General features: G+C 38.7%; 1 protein-coding gene across 11 annotated transcripts in view; it reads right to left on the bottom strand.

Moving 5' to 3' along the window:
• The window catches only part of SNX7 (sorting nexin 7), a 163,999-nt gene that overhangs the window by 63,577 nt on the left and 82,534 nt on the right, over positions 1-17,888 (bottom strand). For 7 of the 11 annotated variants that reach the window (XR_015160555.1, XR_015160556.1, XM_086391372.1 and 4 more), the window contains one exon: positions 3,233-3,385. The exons of the other annotated variants lie outside the window; for them this stretch is intronic. Coding sequence is in view for 5 of the 7 variants with exons in the window: in XM_086391372.1 (XP_086247498.1) it covers positions 3,233-3,385 (153 nt within the window). In the remaining 2 variants the exon portion in view is untranslated. The remainder of the gene's footprint in view (positions 1-3,232; positions 3,386-17,888) is intronic. 11 annotated transcript variants of the gene reach the window in all.

Here is a 17,888-nt window from a genome sequence, read left to right as displayed (position 1 = left end):
TACTTAAGGTTGTTAATGTAGAATAAAAAAGGAGGGGAGGCAGAAAACGATCTTTCCAATCCCACTTGCTAAAAAGAAAATCACTTAAATCTGTCCTCCAATCTGTAGCCTGCTGCCACGAAACCTCTATGTCAGTTTACCTCTCTGTCTCTGTTGCTACAGTTTCTAACCAGGCTCAATATGTTTAGTTTTGTTCCACTATGACCCATATATAGCCTGCGTGATCATTCTAAAAGGCAAGTCCAAATTGTCTCTTCCCTGCTGAAAACTCTTTAATGGCATTTCCCATTTCCCTTAGAATGAGAAATAAAAAACAAATCTTATTAAGGCCTTCTTCAGACTTCCGTGGTGGCTCAGATGGTAAAGCGTCTGCCTACAATGTGGGAGACCCGGGTTCAATCCCTGGGTCGGGAAGATCTCCTGGAGAAGGAAATGGCAACCCACTCCAGTATTCTTGCCTGGAAAATCCCATGGAAGGAAGATCCTGGTAGGCTACAGTCCATGGGGTCGCAAAGAGTCGGACACGACTGAGCGACTTCACTTTCACTTTCAGCCTAATAGTGTTCAGGACATACTAACACAAAATATGACACACTATCATATAAGACGAATGAGTTTGAGAAATAGAAGCGGAAGGTCACTCTGACCTTCTTCCAACCCTTATCTCCTGAGGCAAGTCATAAAATCCTCAAGTAAGAGGTGGGATCCTCATCCCCAGAGGAAAGGTGCATCTTTACCTCTGAAGCCAAGGACATGAAAAGACACCTCCGAAGCCAAGGACATGAGAAGACTCTTAACAAAAAGGCCCTGCTAAGTCTCCCTCAGTTTACTGGGCTTACGTTATACTCCTTAACCTATCCCTCTCTACACGACAACCCAATCTTCATCAAACCTAGCATAAAAATACTCAGATCTGTTTCTTCTGATCTTGATTTGTTGATGAAGGCTCCTGTGCCACAAAGAACTTATATTCATTCAACTTGTATGCTTTTTCTCCTATGAATTTATCTTTGTCAGTTTCATTTTCAGACCCAGCCAGGGATCCTATGAGGGTTGAGGGAAACATTTTCCTCCTCTACAAGCCTCATTTTTCAATTCAACACTATCTCTACTCCACCATTCTCCCAAAAGGAACCTCAGTAATTTGAACATGTTCTCTCTCACCTCTCTGCTTTTGTGCATGTCTTCTCTTCCTGGAACTCTCTTTTTCACATCTGAATCTCACTACCTCTCATTCATTATTCAGGACTCAGCTTAAATATATCCTCTGAGGAATCGTCCTCTTTCCTTCTAGATTAGGTTAGATGCCTCTGCAAAGTCTTCCTATCCTGGATCTTATTATACTTTTTATTATAATATTTTGTTTTAATTGTAACCACATGAGAAAGAGATTGTGTTTGTCTTGCACACTGTGGTCTCTCCAGGACCCAGCACAGTGGGTGGTGGTAGTAGGGGCTCAAGTATTTCTTGCTGAATGAAAATATCAGTATTAGTTAGATAATCTTGCAAAATATAAAATATTTTAAAGTACCTTTAACCTGGCAAGCACTACAGAATACAAAATATAATTTTCTTAATGTATCAATTTCATATAGTCATATATTCAGACAGAGATAAGGTTAAAGATGTATTTTAATATATACCTTCTAGGAAAAGTATGTTCAAATAAGCTAGATGAAGCAAGCAATAGCATAAAATTCACTGAAAATAAATACTACTGTGTTCAAAAAAGACAATCATTTGAAAAGCAAAATGTTGATTAGGCATTTTTCCTAGGGTAAACAAAGAAAGAAACAAACAAAACCAACCAAACTAAACTAGAGGGAACCAATGCTCTTTTTTGACCTTTTGAATAGCTACAGAGGAAAGGTGGGGATGGAAGGGACAGAAGGTATAAGATCTGAAGTAAATTCCTGCTCATTCAAACTTCTGTTTCTTTTCTGACTTTGCAAACAATACAAGAAAAGGAGCATGCATGCTCAGTGGCTGTCATATGCAACTCTTGGTGACCCCATGGACTGTAACCAGTCAGGCTCATCTGTCCACGGAATTTTCCAGGCAAGAATACTGGAGTGGGTTGCCATTTCCTTCTCCAGGGGATCTTCCTGACCCAAGGATAGAACCCGTGTTTCCAGTGTCTCCTGAACTGGCAGGAGGATTCTTTACCACTGAACCACCTGGGAAGCCCAGGTAAGAAAAGGAGAGGAAACGAAATTTTAACCAGATAGGAGAATCATTAGGAAGCCTGATCAAATGATTTTTGAAGATGTCAGATCCTGCCAAAACAAGAAACTGAAGGGAATACAAACAAAACAAAATGGTAGCATTTAATTTTTTTTCATATATATGATTCTGTTCAGTTTATTTGTATTGTTTAAAATTAGGGAAATAATAGACAAGAAACCGAAGGGAAGACAAACAAAACAAAATGACAGTATTTAATTTTTTTTTCATATATAAGATTCTGTTCAGTTTATTGGTATTGTTTAAAATTAGGGAATAGGAAAATATGAAAATAAAAAAATCATCAGTGTTTAAATAAGCTCAGTTGTAACATATAAAATATTTGTAGCTTTTTATATAATATATTATGAAACCATTTCAATTTGGCACTGGTCAAAACAACTTCAGTATAACTGCTAAAAGTCATGAATACAACTCATGGTGGTTTTGTCATTTCTTGTCTGCTTCATTAATAAATATTACATTCGGGTTTTTCTTATGGCTACTTCTTAAATCGCTTCCTGTCATCCTGAGTCTTATCTTAAAGTGAAAGTGAAAGTGAAGTTGCCCAGTTGTGTCCGACTCTTTGCGACCCCATGGGCTGTAGCCCACCAGGCTCCTCCGTCCATGGGATTCTCCAGGCAAGAGTACTGGAGTGGGGTGCCATTTGTGCAAAATGGCACTTACTTCTTTTCCCTTCCCCTATATTCTGAGTTTTACATGAAGATAGCAGAATTCTCTCTCACAGCAAGCTCAGCTCAAATTAGGCACTTGGGCATGCTGTGGAGGAAGGAAAGCTCATCACCTTCTTACAGGGAAACACATTTGTGTTGATGGGTGGGTTTAGTGATGCTCTATTAACTGGCAGCTCCACTGGCACTGAGCCACCAAAGAGGATTTTGAATGTGACACTTGGTTCCTGAACAGACTCCTTTAACACAAGACAAACAGAAAGTAAGAGAGAGGATAACTTTTTTAAAAGAAAGCAATACTGCATATCACTAATTACCTGTTCATAATACAGGATGTTTTCCTCAGCCATATTTGTAAATGCTGACTTGATATCATTTTGCATGTTTTGTTTCCATCTTTCCCAATCTGCTTTCAGGGCATTATTAGCGCACTCCACTTTATCTTCCAGTTTTCCAATCTCTTCCGTAAGCTGAATTAGATCACAACGAGAGATCAGCTGATCTATGCATTCCTGCCACTAAGTGAATTCTTTGAATCTAAGATGAATATTATATATCTTTAAAAAGCACAAGAATATTTTTTTTGGAGAGTCGCCAGTATAGTCAGAGATATCATGTAGAGTTCTAAGGTCTGCGACCAATAGCACTTGACTTTGGATAAATCTCTCAAACCTTGGGCCTCAGTTTCACTATTTATAAATCAAAGGAAAATGAACTACAAGTAATCTCAAAATTCTTTTGCAATAACTCTCTCATTACCACTGTTTGTGGTGATAATATTTATGTTAAAAGATACGGTTTCACATCTTCAGCTTGTCTTTCCTGCTTCTCACTTTTCAACTGTTTTGACCAGAATGCTCAATTAACTGACGTGTTATAACATCCATATAGATCATTCAGTCCAACCTGGAGGCCCAGGGGATTAACTAGCTACATTCCATTCAGCTGGTAACAGAGGCAGGTTTATATCTCAGGACATATGACACCTAGTCCACACGCCATTAGACAAGCTGTGTGTGACAGTCACACCTCCTCCTCAAATCACCCAGCAACATTTGAGCATGGAACCCACCAATGTATTGCTTAAATCTAACACATTATATTTATATAAATTTTAATATATTTATCCATATTTTGTTTATTCCAATATTCAGCATACATATATTTATTAAGTGCCTTCTATGTATCAGGCATTCTTCAAGGGCCTGGAGATTCAATAATGAAGACAACAGACAAAAATTCCTGCTTGTACCAGAACTTATATTCCATCAGGAAAGACAAAGCATAAGCAAGACAAATGAAATATCTATCATTTGATAATAAGTGCCAAAAAGAAAAATGAAGGAGAAAGGTAGATAAGGAGTATAAGAACAATGCAATTTTAGATAAGATGGCTGGGGAAAATCTAAATAAGAAAGTGTCATATCTAAAGCTGATCTTAGAGTGAATCATGCAGTTCTTAGCAGGAAAAGCATTCCTGGCAGAGAAAACACAGGGCATCAGTCTAGAGATAGAAGCATGTCTGGATGGCCCAAGAAGAGCAAGGGGACCAGTACGACTGTAGCAGGTGGCAGAGTTAAAAAAGAGGGAAGGTCCTAGGACACGCAGGCAGAGAAGCAGCTGGGTGACCAGATCTTACTATGCAGTCCACGGTAAAGGCTCTAGGTTTTATTGAGTGAGACCAAAGGCAGGGACAGTTAAGCAGAAATAACACCATTTCTCCCATGTTTTATTAATAAAAGGCGCATTATACATTACTACTATTCCTTGAATCCAAGTATTCAAAAGAGGCTGTCATTAAGAAGGTCCCCATTACAGACATGCTAAAAGGTAATAATGTATGTCTTAGAATAAAAAAAAAAAAATTATTTTACTTTCAATGCTTGCTTAAAATATCACTTTTTATTCATTCATTTTGCTATGAAATTTCACTCTGACTCTATTTCATCGCAGCCATATTTGCTTTTATTTCCCTCAGACTAGATGTTTGGTATTATATAAATCTTTTATTATCTGTAAAATGTAAAGTGTTAATTGCTCAGTCGTGTCTGACTCTTTATTACCTATGGGAGATCTATTTCATATGTAGGGTTGGTTTTCATGGTTTGTGTATGGTGGGAATATGTAGGTTTTTTTTTTTTTTTTTCCCCTTAACTTTCTTGTTTTGTTTGTAAACTATCTCCGTGAGGCCATTTATTACTTTTATGGGTACCTATGAACTGTGGTGCTGGAGAAGACTCTTGTGAGTCCCTTGGACTGCAAGGAGATCCAACCAGTCCATCCTAAAGGAGACCAGTCCTGGGTGTTCATTGGAAGGACTGATGCTGAGGCTGAAACTTCAATACTTTGGCCACCTCATGCGAAGAGCTGACTCATTGGAAAAGACCCTGATGCTACAAGGGATTGGGGGCAGGAAGAGAAGGGGATGGCAGAGGATGAGATGACTGGATGGCATCACTGACTTGATGCACCTGAGTTTAGGTGAACTCCGGGAGTTGGTGATGGACAGGGAGGCCTGGCGTGCTGCGATTCATGGGGTCGCAAAGAGTTGGACATGACTGAGTGACTGAACTGAACTGAACTAATGACTCTATGGGGTGATTATTTTGCTAAATCATAGAGGATGTCTAAAAGGGGGTTGTGTGGGTATATATGCTCAGTTGCTTAGTCATGTCTGACTCTTTACAACCTAATGGACTGTAGCCCACTAAGCTCCTCTGTCTATGGAATTTTCCAGGTAAGAATACTGGAGCAGGTTGCCATTTCCTACTCCAGGGGATCTTCCCAACTCAGAGATCAAACCCGTGTCTCTTACATTTCCTGCATTGGCAGATGGATTCTTCACCACTGTGCCACCTGGAAACCCAACAGGAAATTAATGGAAAGTCTAATAGTGGACTTTGGATGCTGGCGAATAAGCTAAGGTAAAATTACTGACAGGCCAAACTCAAACAGGATCCATAGAAAGCTCATGCGCTGGTTACAAAACCTCATTTCCCTGGGTTGTTGGAGCAAATCTTCCCATTTTCACAGCCAGATGGAAATGATTAGAAAAATGTCTTTTTTTATATCTAGGATCAAGAGGTAACTATACCAACTGTAGCTACACTTTTTCTCTTCCGCTTAGGTTCTGCAGTCTAAAATTGCTCTGTACTAGAGTGGGATGACCTGCAAAATTCTTTACTGAAAGTAGTTTCAGGAAACAGTATCTAAATCATATGTTCATTTTGCTTCCCCTCTTGATAGAGCTTAAAATGGTGTCACTGCCATAAGGGCTTTACAACAGTCTTCTCTTTACCAACCTGCAACTCCCCATCTTGCTAGCCCTTGTTAGGGTGCCTAGGCTGGCTGGTGCTTCTGCTCTGGCCCAGAGCTACTGCATTCTTAAAGAAGGCCTGTCCTGAAACATGTAAAATATCATGTATGAAACGAGTTGCCAGGCCAGGTTCAATGCACGATACTGGATGCTTGGGGCTAGTGCACTGGGACGACCCAGAGGGATGGTATGGGGAAGGAGGAGGGAGGAGGGTTCAGGATGGGGAACACATGTATACCTGTGGCGGATTCATTTTGATATTTGGCAAAACTAATACAATTATGTAAAGTTAAAAAAAAAAAAAAAAGGCCTGTCCTGTTCTCTGACTTCACTCCAATCCACAGAAAGGTTTGTAGCCTTATCAGCATGGCACTGAGATTATATGACTAATGATAGGTTGAACTGATCTCAGACTCCATACTGGTCTTTCACAAGCTGTATGACCTTGGGTAGACTACTTTTTGAAAGCTTAGATTCTTCATCTACAAAATGAACATAAAAATAATGATACCTATCCCAAAGAAATTTTTATTTAAAATTGCCTGAGATAATGAACAGATTAACTGATGTTCACAGTATCTGACAATTTGCCTACTAGATGTTATCTATCACAAGCATCACCAGCTGGTGAAATGGGAGCTGACTGCCTCTCCTCTTCCAGTATTTTAGTCTCTGGAAATATTCTATTCCTCTGCCAGGATCTAGGTATTAATTTCCAGTGCAATTTCTTGATTTATTCTCACCAATGTAGATGACAATCTATCCAATTCTATACAATTCATTCTAAATATATATTACCAATTCTTATTTTTGCTGCTATATATATATATATATATACCATTTTTATTGATGACTCCATCATGACTTTAGTTTGAAAAACAGGAAAGTGACATTAGGTATTTCCTCACACTGAATCATCTTCCCGTAATTTTAACTTTTAGGAAACTCTAACTGATAATAAGCACAAAATACTTAATTCAAATCAGAAATAATCTGGACTATATCTTTCCTACCAATTTATAAGGACATATTATTAGATCTCCCTTCCCTTAGTTGACTGCAATTTTAGCAAGTTCTTGCTAAAATATGGACGGTACAAGGAACTGTCCATACAGATGGCACAGTCAAGGTCATGAATATAAATACTCAATATAATTTCACCTAAGTGGGAGAATAACATGTTAGGTGCCTGGCACACCAAAGAAGCTCCTCTAACCACATGGCAAAGTTTCAATAACTCTAAAAGTAGGAAATTCAATTCATAGTTTCTATCGCAAAACAACATACAGACTGAGTTTTAAAAGATTAAAGTCTGAATCATTCATTTCACAAATACTGGAAAATTGGCCCTCTGTTGGTGGAAAAACTGAAGAAGTAAACAATCCTTTTTGCCAGGAAAATGTTGAAATATCAGAATAAGTAATAAAAGAATGTAACATAGTGAAAATAATGATTTAGATTTAACCACAGGCTAATGTGGTAATCTCTAGCTTCAGTTATATTCAGCTAAAAAGGAGTCACACGATTAAATGAAAACCATTAATACTAAGAGCTCAGGAAAACAAAACAATATCCTTCTTCAATACTTTAGTACTAGGAACAGCAACAATAATAATGAGCATTTATTGTATTTCTGCTACAGGCCACCGTATTAAGCTATAGGCTTTACATACATTATTTCATTTAATCTGCATTATAATGCTGCAAACTTTGTAATATTGTCTAGCTTTTGGGAGACATATACAAAGGAGAAACTGTGAGAAATATACAAAGGAGATCACATAACTTTCTGTGGCATCATAGAGATTCAAACCAAGTCAAAACACATGTTCTTTCCAGAGTGACTAAATAGCCCCAAGCTACCTTGCCTGTAGCTACGTGTAGCAGAAAAGCTCCAAGTTACCATGCCTGTATGCCAAAGGCTTTGACTATGTCTATCACAACAAACTGTGAAAAATTCTTAAAGAGATGGAAATACTAGACCACCTGACCTGCCTCCTGGGAAATCTGCATGCAGGTCAAGAAGCAATAGTTAGAACTGGACATGGAACAACAGACTGGTTCTAAATTGGGAAAGGAGCATGTCAAGACTGTATATTGTCACCCTGCTTATTTAACTTATATGCAGAGTACCTCATGAGAAATGCTGGGCTAGATGAAGCACAAGCTGTATAAATCAAGATTGCCAGGAGAAATATCAATAACCTCAGATATGCAGATGACACCACCCTTATGGCAGAAAGCAAAGAAGAACTAAAGAGCCTCTTGATGAAAGTGAAAGAGGAGAGTGAAAAAGTTGGCTTAAAATTCGACATTCGGAAAACTAAGATGATAGCATCTGGTCCCATCACTTCATGGCAAATAGATGGGGAAACTGTAACAGACTTTATTTTGGGAGGCTCCAAAATCACTACAGATGGTGACTGTAGCCATGAAATTAAAAGATGCTTGCTCCTTGGAATACAAGCTATGAACAACCTAGACAGCATATTAAAAAGCAGAGACATTACTTTAACCAACAAATGTCCATCTAGTCAAAGCTATGGTTTTTCCAGTGGTCATGTATGGATGTGAAGGTTGGACTATAAAGAAAGCTGAGCACCGAAGAATTGATGCTTTTGAACTGTGGTGTTGGAGAAGACTCTTGAGAATCCCTTGGACTGCAAGGAGATCCAACCAGTCAATCCTAAAGGAAATCAGCCCTGAATATTCATTGGAAGGACTGATGCTGAAGCTGAAACTCCAATACTTTGGCCACCTGATGCAAAGAACTGACTCATTGGAAAAGACCCTGATACTGACAAAGATTGAAGGCAGGAGGAGAAGGGGATAAGAAAGGATGAGATGGTTGGATGGCATCACCGACTCAATGGACATGAGTTTAAGTAAACTCTGAGAGTTGGTATTGGATAAGGAGTCCTGGCTTGCTGCTGTCCATGGGTTTGCAAAGAGTTGGACATGACTGAGTGAATGAACTGAACTGAACCCTATGGCTTTCAGCTTTAAACTAATTCAGCTCTTACCTCAAAGAGTTGTTATCTAATAGAATGTTGTTGTTGTTGTTTATCCAACTCTTTTGTGACCCCATGGATTATAGTCCCCCAGGCTCCTCTGTCCACAGGATTTCTCAGGCAATACTGGAGTGGGTTGCCATTTCCTTCTCAAGGGGATCTTCCCAACCCAGGGATCGAACCCACATCTTCTGCATTGGCAGCTGGATTCTCTACCAGTGAGCCACCAGAGAAGCCATTCTAACAGAAAATAGATATGCAAAAATAAAACAAAAACCAAAGGCAATCATTCAAAGCAGAATGTGATATATATAATAATGGAGGAAAAAAATTAAATTAGAATATAGAAAGATACAGAATGGAGGATTGATTCTAACAGGGGTAGGGGACATTCCAAGTGTTAAACTGCTAGGCAATGAATGGATGAGGGTGTGGCATGAATAAAACCACAAAGATGTTATGGTATAAAGCATGATAAAAGAATGGATAAGAAATAGGTTTGGAGGTAGTTAAGAAGAAACATGGGCTTCCCTGGAGGCTCAGATGGTAAAGAAGCTGCCTGCAATGTGGGAGACCCAGGTTTGATCCCTGGATCGGGAAGCTCCCATGGAGAACGGAACGGCTACCCACTCCAGTATTCTTGCCTGGAGAATTCCATGGACAGAGATGCCTGGTGGGCTATACAGTCCATGGTGTTGAAAAGAGCTGGACATGACTGAGTGGCTAACACATGCATAAGATGAAATATGGGAAATATAGTTGGACAGGCCAACTGAAGACTGACGACTAGAGGGTATAAATGATAATGAGCATAAAATGAATTCTATAGGAAAAAGTAAGCCACTGAAAGATTCTGGCCAGTAGGAAAGGAAGGAGGACAGGAAGAAAGAAACCAATTAATCTGCACAGGGACTGTGGAAACAGCAAGAAAAATTATGAGGATTTGGCTCACTCCCTTTCACTCATCCAGCAGCACTCACTCAGCATCCATCCTTACTTTCTATGTTAAGAACTAAGATGAAGGGTGAAAAACTGAGTCTGTCCCAAGAACTCATGCCTAAGGGGAAAAATAAAAACAACTAGATAAAATGTGATATACATTTCATGTAAAGCAAATAGGGTGTACAGTCCTAGAAGCAAGTTTACTTTGAAGTTTCTAAAAACTGCAAGTGGTTTGTCAAGGTTGGTACCTGGAGTGTGAGTGGGAAAAGAGCAAAAGAAGAAAAAAGAGATACTACTTTGCTTACACAGGTCCATATAGTCAAAGCTATAGTTTTTCCAGTGGTCATGTATGGATGTGAGAGTTGGACCATAAGGAAAGCTGAGCGCCAAAGAATCGATGCTTTTGAACTGTGGTGTTGGAGAAGACTCTTGAGAGTCCCTTGGACTGCAGGGAGATCCAACCAGTCAATCCTAAAGGAAATCAGTCCTGAATATTCATTGGAAGAACTGATGCTGAAGCTGAAACTCCAATACTTTGGCCACCTGATTCAAAGAACTGACTCATTTGCTGAGAAAGACTAAAGCCAGGAGGAGAAGGGGACGACAAAAGATGAGATGGTTGGATGGCATCACCGACTTGATGGATATGAGTTTGATCAAGCTTAGGAGGGAGTTAACGATGGACAGGGAAGCCTGGAGTACTGCAATCCATGGGGTCACAAAGAGTGTCAGACACCAGTGAGCATCTGAACTGAACTGAAAAGAGGAAAAAGAGACATGCAACTGCCAGATACTAAAAGAATTTCCCAGGGGGAGGGGGAATCTGGATTTTTAATTAAAGAAAAAAACAAGTGGAATCACTGAAGAATTTTAGGGAAGAGGACCAGGAAGGGACCATAACAATCAGGTTCCAGATATGAGGGGATCTGAGAGGAGAAGACCCTGAGACAAAATCAGTAGTGGGTTGACAAGTGATTTATTAAGTGTGGGCACTGGAAGAAAAGATCATCTGGTCTTTTAAACTGGATAACATTCACTGGAAGAACAGGTCAGGTAGGGTAAGAGGAAATGAAGGCCTAAAGACAACAGTAATAGTCATGCAGAGTAAGGTATACATCAAACAACTTTTGGGGGTCAACCCTGTGACATATTTCACTAAAAATTTACTCCAATTCTTACAAAGTGTAAAAAAAAAAAAAAAAAAAATCCCTGAGAAGGGACGGGGGTCACAGAGGAAAAAATAATGAAATAACAATGGGAAAAAAAAAAAGATTGTGCTAAAAATAATCCACCATTAATATCAAGCCTTCAACAAGGGCTTCCCAGGTGGCACTAGTGGTAAAGAATCTGCCTGCCAATGTAGGAGATGTTTAAGACACAATCCCTGAGTCTGAAAGATCCCCTGGAGGAGGAAATGGCAACCCACTCCAGTATTCATGCCTGGAGAATCCCATGGATGGAGCCTGCCGGAATACAATCCATTGCAAAGAGGGGTTGCAAACAGTCATATACGACTGAAGCAACTTAGCATGCACACAGTATCAACATATTACATAATTACTATACTTCATTGGAAGGAATGATGCTAAAGCTGAAACTCCAGTACTCTGGCCACCTCATGCGAAGAGTTGACTCATTGGAAAAGACTCTGATGCTGGGAGGGATTGGGGGCAAGAGAAGAAGGGGATGACAGAGGATGAGATGGCTGGATGGCATCACTGACTCAATGGATGTAGGTCTCAGTGAACTCTGGGAGCTGGTGATGGACAGGGAGGCCTGGCGTGCTGTGATTCATGGGGTCACAAAGAGTCAGACACGACTGAATGACTGATCTGATTTGATCTGATACTTCATTATTTCTCAACCAGTTAAGTACAGTCTAAGAGGTGGGTGTCAAACCAAAGAATAAAAGATACATGAGGTTCATGTCATATCCCATCAACTTGGAGGTATCCTAGATTTCAGGTGAAGGGTGTTGCTTCTTGTTTTGTTTCTTTGATTAAGTTCAAAGATATCTAGAGAAAGACCTGATGGCTAAGGAGCCAAGAACAGATGTACTTGTTCCATTCACGTCACTTATAGCTCTGAACCGTGGTTATATCACACTGTGTATGTTTGTCACGAGTCAAGGGAACGTGGGTAAAATGATTTGGACGAATCCACCCGTATCATTCATTATTGCTAGCAAAAAAAGCTACATTCTAAGGGATAGCCCTGGGAACCATTAAACAGGTATAAACCATTCCACTCTTTTTAATAGTTACTCAGTGTATGAAGTACATGTCTGCGAAGGCATGCATCAGCTAAGGCAATCACAGGTGCAGAGTCCCTCAAACCCAATTAACCACCTTGGACTTTTCCTCCTTATTCCCTCAAAGCTGACTTTAGAAAGTGAAATGAAAAAACCTCATAGAATTTTCATAATTTTTGTTAAAATAGGCCTTTTGTATATTTTATTGTTCTATTACATTTAAATTTGTAAGAATATACTTTCCTACAACCATCAGAAATAGATCTAATTTTATAGAAAAGTTATATAAATCCATGCAAATATAGTTTATTACCTTTAACAAATGATTAAAATTTTTCACAGAAAATTAGTATTTTATTAACTTAATAAAAAAGATACGTGATAGAACATTTTAGAATGCTAAAATAAAGATAATTTTTTTTCTTTGTGATAAACTGTGGCCCTGAAAATTATATCAGAAATATCTATTTATAAATAAAATAATATAGATAAGAACTGTATGATCAGTTAGGCTAATGAATGAAATAGGATATAATCAAAGTTAGGGTAGTGAATAAAATAGGATTGCAAATAAAATATGAAAAAATATTTTAAAATATTGCTGAAAAGAGCATATTTCGCACAAATAAATTGCCAAAAAATTTTATAATAAAGCTTAAACACAAATTTTATAAAATGGGATCACCTCTGCAGCCATGAAATTAAAAGTTGCTTACTCCTTGGAAGGAAAGTTATGACCAACCTAGACAGCATATTAAAAAGCAGAGACATTACTTTGTCAACAGAGGTCCGTCTAGTGAAGCCTATGATTTTTCCAGTGGTCATGTATGGATGTGAGAGTTGGACTATAAAGAAAGCTGAGTGCTGAAGAATTGATGCCTTTGAACTGTGGTGTTGGAGAAGACTCTTGAGAGTCCCTTGGACTGCAAGGAGATCCAACCAGTCCATCTTAAAGATCAGTCCTGGGTGTTCATTGGTAGGTCTGATGTTGAAGCTGAAACTCCAGTACTTTGGCCACCTGATGTGAAGAGCTAACTCATTTGAAAAGACCCTGATGCTGGGAAAAATTGGGGGCAGGAGGAGAAGGGGACAACAGAGGATAAGATAGTTGGATGGCATCACGGACTCAATGGACATGGCTTTGGGTAGACTCCGGGAGTTGGTGATGGACAGGGAGGCCTGGTGTGCTGCAGTCCATAGGGTTGCAAAGAGTCGGACACCACTGAGCAACTAAACTGAACTGAACTGATATGCTCATAAGCTATATAAGAGGTATTTACAATGCATCAGTGAGTATGTGCTCAGTCGTTTCAGTCATGTCTGACTCTTCAAGATGCCATGGACTATAGCCCACCAGGCTCCTCTGTCCATGGGATTTCCCAGGCAAGAATACTGGCATGGGTTCCCATTTCCTCCTCCAGGAGATTTTCCTTACTCAGGAATAAATCTGCATCTCCTGCCTGTGTCTCTTGCATTGGCTGGGGGATTCTTTACCACCTCAGCCACTTGGTAACCCTCCATGTATCCAGAGTGTATATATTTGATCTAATACTAAACGTTCAAAAATAATTAGGCTTTTCTTCTGAAAGAATAAAGTGTGCTTAAAGATGATTAAGTAGGACTTTTGCTCTTAAGATTTAAGGTTGATCTTTTAATGCTATTTCTTTCAAAGTTTTTCCAATACAGAGGCAAGAACTTTTATATTTACCAATGGAGACAAGAATTATTTCACTGTATTTGCTTGGCTATACCATGGTCCAACATTTTGCCAATAAAGGTCCATCTAGTCAAAGCTATGGTTTTTCCAGTGGTCATGTATGGATGTAAGAGTTGGACTCTAAAGAAAACTGAGTCCTGAAGAATTTATGCTTTTGAACTGTGGTGTTGGAGAAGACTCTTGAGAGTCCCTTGGATTGCAAGGAGATCCAACCAGTCAATCCTAAAGGAAATCAGTCCTGAATATTCATTGGAAGGACTGATGCTGAAGCTGAAACTGCAATACTTTGGCCATCTGATGTGAAGAGCAGACTCATTGGAAAAGACCCATATGCTGGGAAAGATTGAAGGCAGGAGGGGAAGGGGATGACAGAGGATGAGATGGTTGGATGGCATCACCAACTCAATGGACATGAGTTTGAATAAGCTCTGGGAGTTGGTGATGGACAGGGAAGCCTGGCGTGCTGCAGTCCATGGGGTTGCAAAGAGTCAGACACAACAGACTGAACTGCACTGAACTGAACCATGCAAATGGACTTTTTCCTCCTACCTTTGAACCATTTCCTCATCTGTAAAATGAGGAGAAAGAAAGTACTCACTTCATAGGACTGTTTTGAATAATGTGTTAGCAAAGTGCCTGGGACTTAAGCACTGAATACATGTTAGGGTTAAAGTGGCACTCTGAAGTGATTATGAAAGGACTATTGTAGGGTTCAGAAATGTCCTGACTGAATCTGCCAGTTTACTTATACCACGTTGCTGCTGCTGCTAAGTCGCTTCAGTCGTGTCTGACTCTGTGCGACCCCATAGACGGCAGCCCACCAGGCTCCCCCATCCCTGGGATTCTCCAGGCAAGAACACTGGAATGGGTCACCATTTCCTTCTCCACTGCATGAAAGTGAAAAGTGAAAGTGAAGTTGCTCAGTCGTGTCTAACTCCTAGCGACCCCATGGACTGCAGCCTACCAGGCTCCTCCATCCATGGGATTTTCCAGGCAAGAGTACTGGAGTGGGTTGCCATTGCCTTCTCCTCTACTAAGTTAGGGAATCCTTACTGAGGGCATGCATGTAAAAAGAACAACTTTGGGGAAACAAAGAGATGGTAATAGGTCAGAAAGCTCCCCAAATGCCCCCAAGATGTCTGGGAGTGCTGGTGACTGAAACGGAAAATGTAGTCAGGCTATATAGTCCATGTAAGGCCATGCCATTAGGCCCTCCTCCAAATCAGATGAGCAAGACCAAAAAGACCAGAAATTACCTCTATTTTGAGGAACTAGGTTATCACATCACATCAACACATTATTTCTCTCTAATACAAGAGATATTAGTGTCTTGCTGATTATGGAATGATAAATCCTAAGATAAAAAATGCAGGTGGACCTTAGCCTAACTGACCTTAAAAGTATACTTCCTCATAACTAAAAAAAACCTGTCCAGCAACTTAAGAAGACCCCCTATACTTCCAAACATTCTCTTAAGCCTTTAGTTTTTCTTATTTACCAGAGATTAATTTTTAGAAAATATATTAGTTCATTCAAGAACTATTCGTTGAAATCTGCTGTGTGTCAAGAGTACCTACTAGGCACAGTGCCCCTATGTGAAATATTTTTTTTTTCTCACTCAATTTTTGGCATACTGATGTCACAGAGGTAAATCTTTCCCTTCAATTGGAAATTCCTCCCAATTCAGATACAGTTTCATGATGAGACAAGTTACAGAATGCCTTGATGGGTGTTTCTTAAATTGGGATTTCTATATCCACATCAATACTCAGTGATAACCTAGAGGATCATCAATGTCATAAAAAAACATGGCATAATCTTGATATAGATATTTTATGGCGATCAGAGAAAAATATTTAAATTAACATAAATATAAATATATTATGGAGTAGTGATATTTATATGAAACTTTAAAACAGGAGATCTTAAAGAAACGTTAAGCTTGCATTGGTCATAGATGTGTCTCTAAGACTACTGGGGTATACATTCCAACTTCCCTGTACCAAAGAAAATAAACACTTTTGATAAAAATGTTTGAACTACACACTGCATTACAATGTGTTAGAAGTAAATCTCCTTGGTTGCTGAACTACATACTTAATAAGGAATTAATACACGTTGGCACGATAATTCTAGGTGAGTTAATTGCCAAGGTTACCAAGTTTTATCAAAGTATCATTTATAAAAATTACAGATTGAAAAAGAAGTTTCCTCACTGTCTATTTCTTCAGGAATAACGGCCAGGATGATAGAAGAAAAGTCAAACTTTTTTCAACTACTTTGATCTATTACTTCTAAACAGCAATTTAGGGAAAATTTCACTTACCTCTCTAAGAAAAAACCACCTTACTATTAAATCACTCACCCTTCATCACTTATGCTTGATTTACTAGTATAGCAAGTAAGCATCCCTCTTCCTCACCCTGTGATTGTCTCTATCCAATACTATGATGGAGCTCTTAACATCTGAACACTTACAAGGGTCTGCTCCTAATGCATTATTGGAAGAGTTCTTTTCCTAATAAATAGTCACAATGTCACACAAATTACTCTAGCATGTTGAAATTAAGGAGGATAGCATGACCTTGATACAAAAACTGACATTTCTAATACAAACAATGGTAATTACAAATCATTCTTTCCCCTGTCCCCCAGCTTTATTAGGGGATGGAAGAAATAACCGGGGTATAATTGACCCCAGAAAATGTATAAGTTTGAAATATACAACATGATGACCAATCATTCTTATTCAGAAATGTAAACACAAAAGTCCTAAATTTTAAGTTGAACTAGCCAAATCAAACAAGGGCCAAGTTGAATTTATCTCAGTGATCCAAGGATGGTTAAAATGAGAAAATGTCTTAGTATAAATCATCAAATTAAGTGAATAATGGAGAAAATCATACTACATTAGCTGGTACAGGAAACCATTCAATAAATTTCAACACCCACTTATGAATCAACCTGTCATCACATAGGAGTAAATAAAAACTGCCTTAGCCTGATTAAAAATATGTAATTTTAAAAGTTTAGCAAGCATCATTACTAATGAAAAAAATCCCCCCAAAATTTACTTTAGCATCAGTAAACCAGTTAATTCTAAAGGAAATCAACCCTGAATATTCATTAGAAGGACTGATGATGAAACTGAAGCTTCAGAATTTTGGCCACCTGATGTGAAAAGCCAACTCACTGGAAAAGACCCTGATGCCGGGGAAGATTGAAGCCAAAAGGAGAAAGGAGCAGAAGAGGATGAAATGGTTAGATAGCATCACTGACTCAGTGGACATGAATATGTGCAGCTCCAGGAGATAGTGAAGGACAAAAGGGTCTGGTGTGCTGCAGTCCATGGGAGTCGCAAAGTCGGACATGACTTAGCAACTGAACAACAGAAACAGCATCAGGGATAATACAAGGATGTCCCATCACTAATAACTTTATAAGGCATCTTTTAGCCAGATCAATAAGAATGAAAAAATAAATACAAGGTATAAAGATTGAATAAATAGGACAAAACTATTCATATACACCCATAAGATTTTCTACATAAAAAATTTCAAATATTATATAAAGAAGTTATAAAAAATTATTTTTTAAATGATTTAGAAGATTGCTGATAAAAGATAAATATGAAAAAGTAAATTATATTTCTATACTCCAGCACAACAAAAGTTAGAAAAGAAAACATTTTAAATATGTAGTAATAATTTATGACAAATACAAACAAAATATAAAA

The sequence above is a fragment of the Bos grunniens genome, chromosome 3 (assembly GCF_055505025.1).
Source record: "Bos grunniens cultivar Pamir isolate PY7600 chromosome 3, Bosgru_T2T1.0, whole genome shotgun sequence".
NCBI classification, from domain to species: domain Eukaryota; kingdom Metazoa; phylum Chordata; class Mammalia; order Artiodactyla; family Bovidae; genus Bos; species Bos grunniens.
Note: the sequence above shows the minus strand (reverse complement) of the source record. Positions and strands in the feature narration are given on the sequence as shown.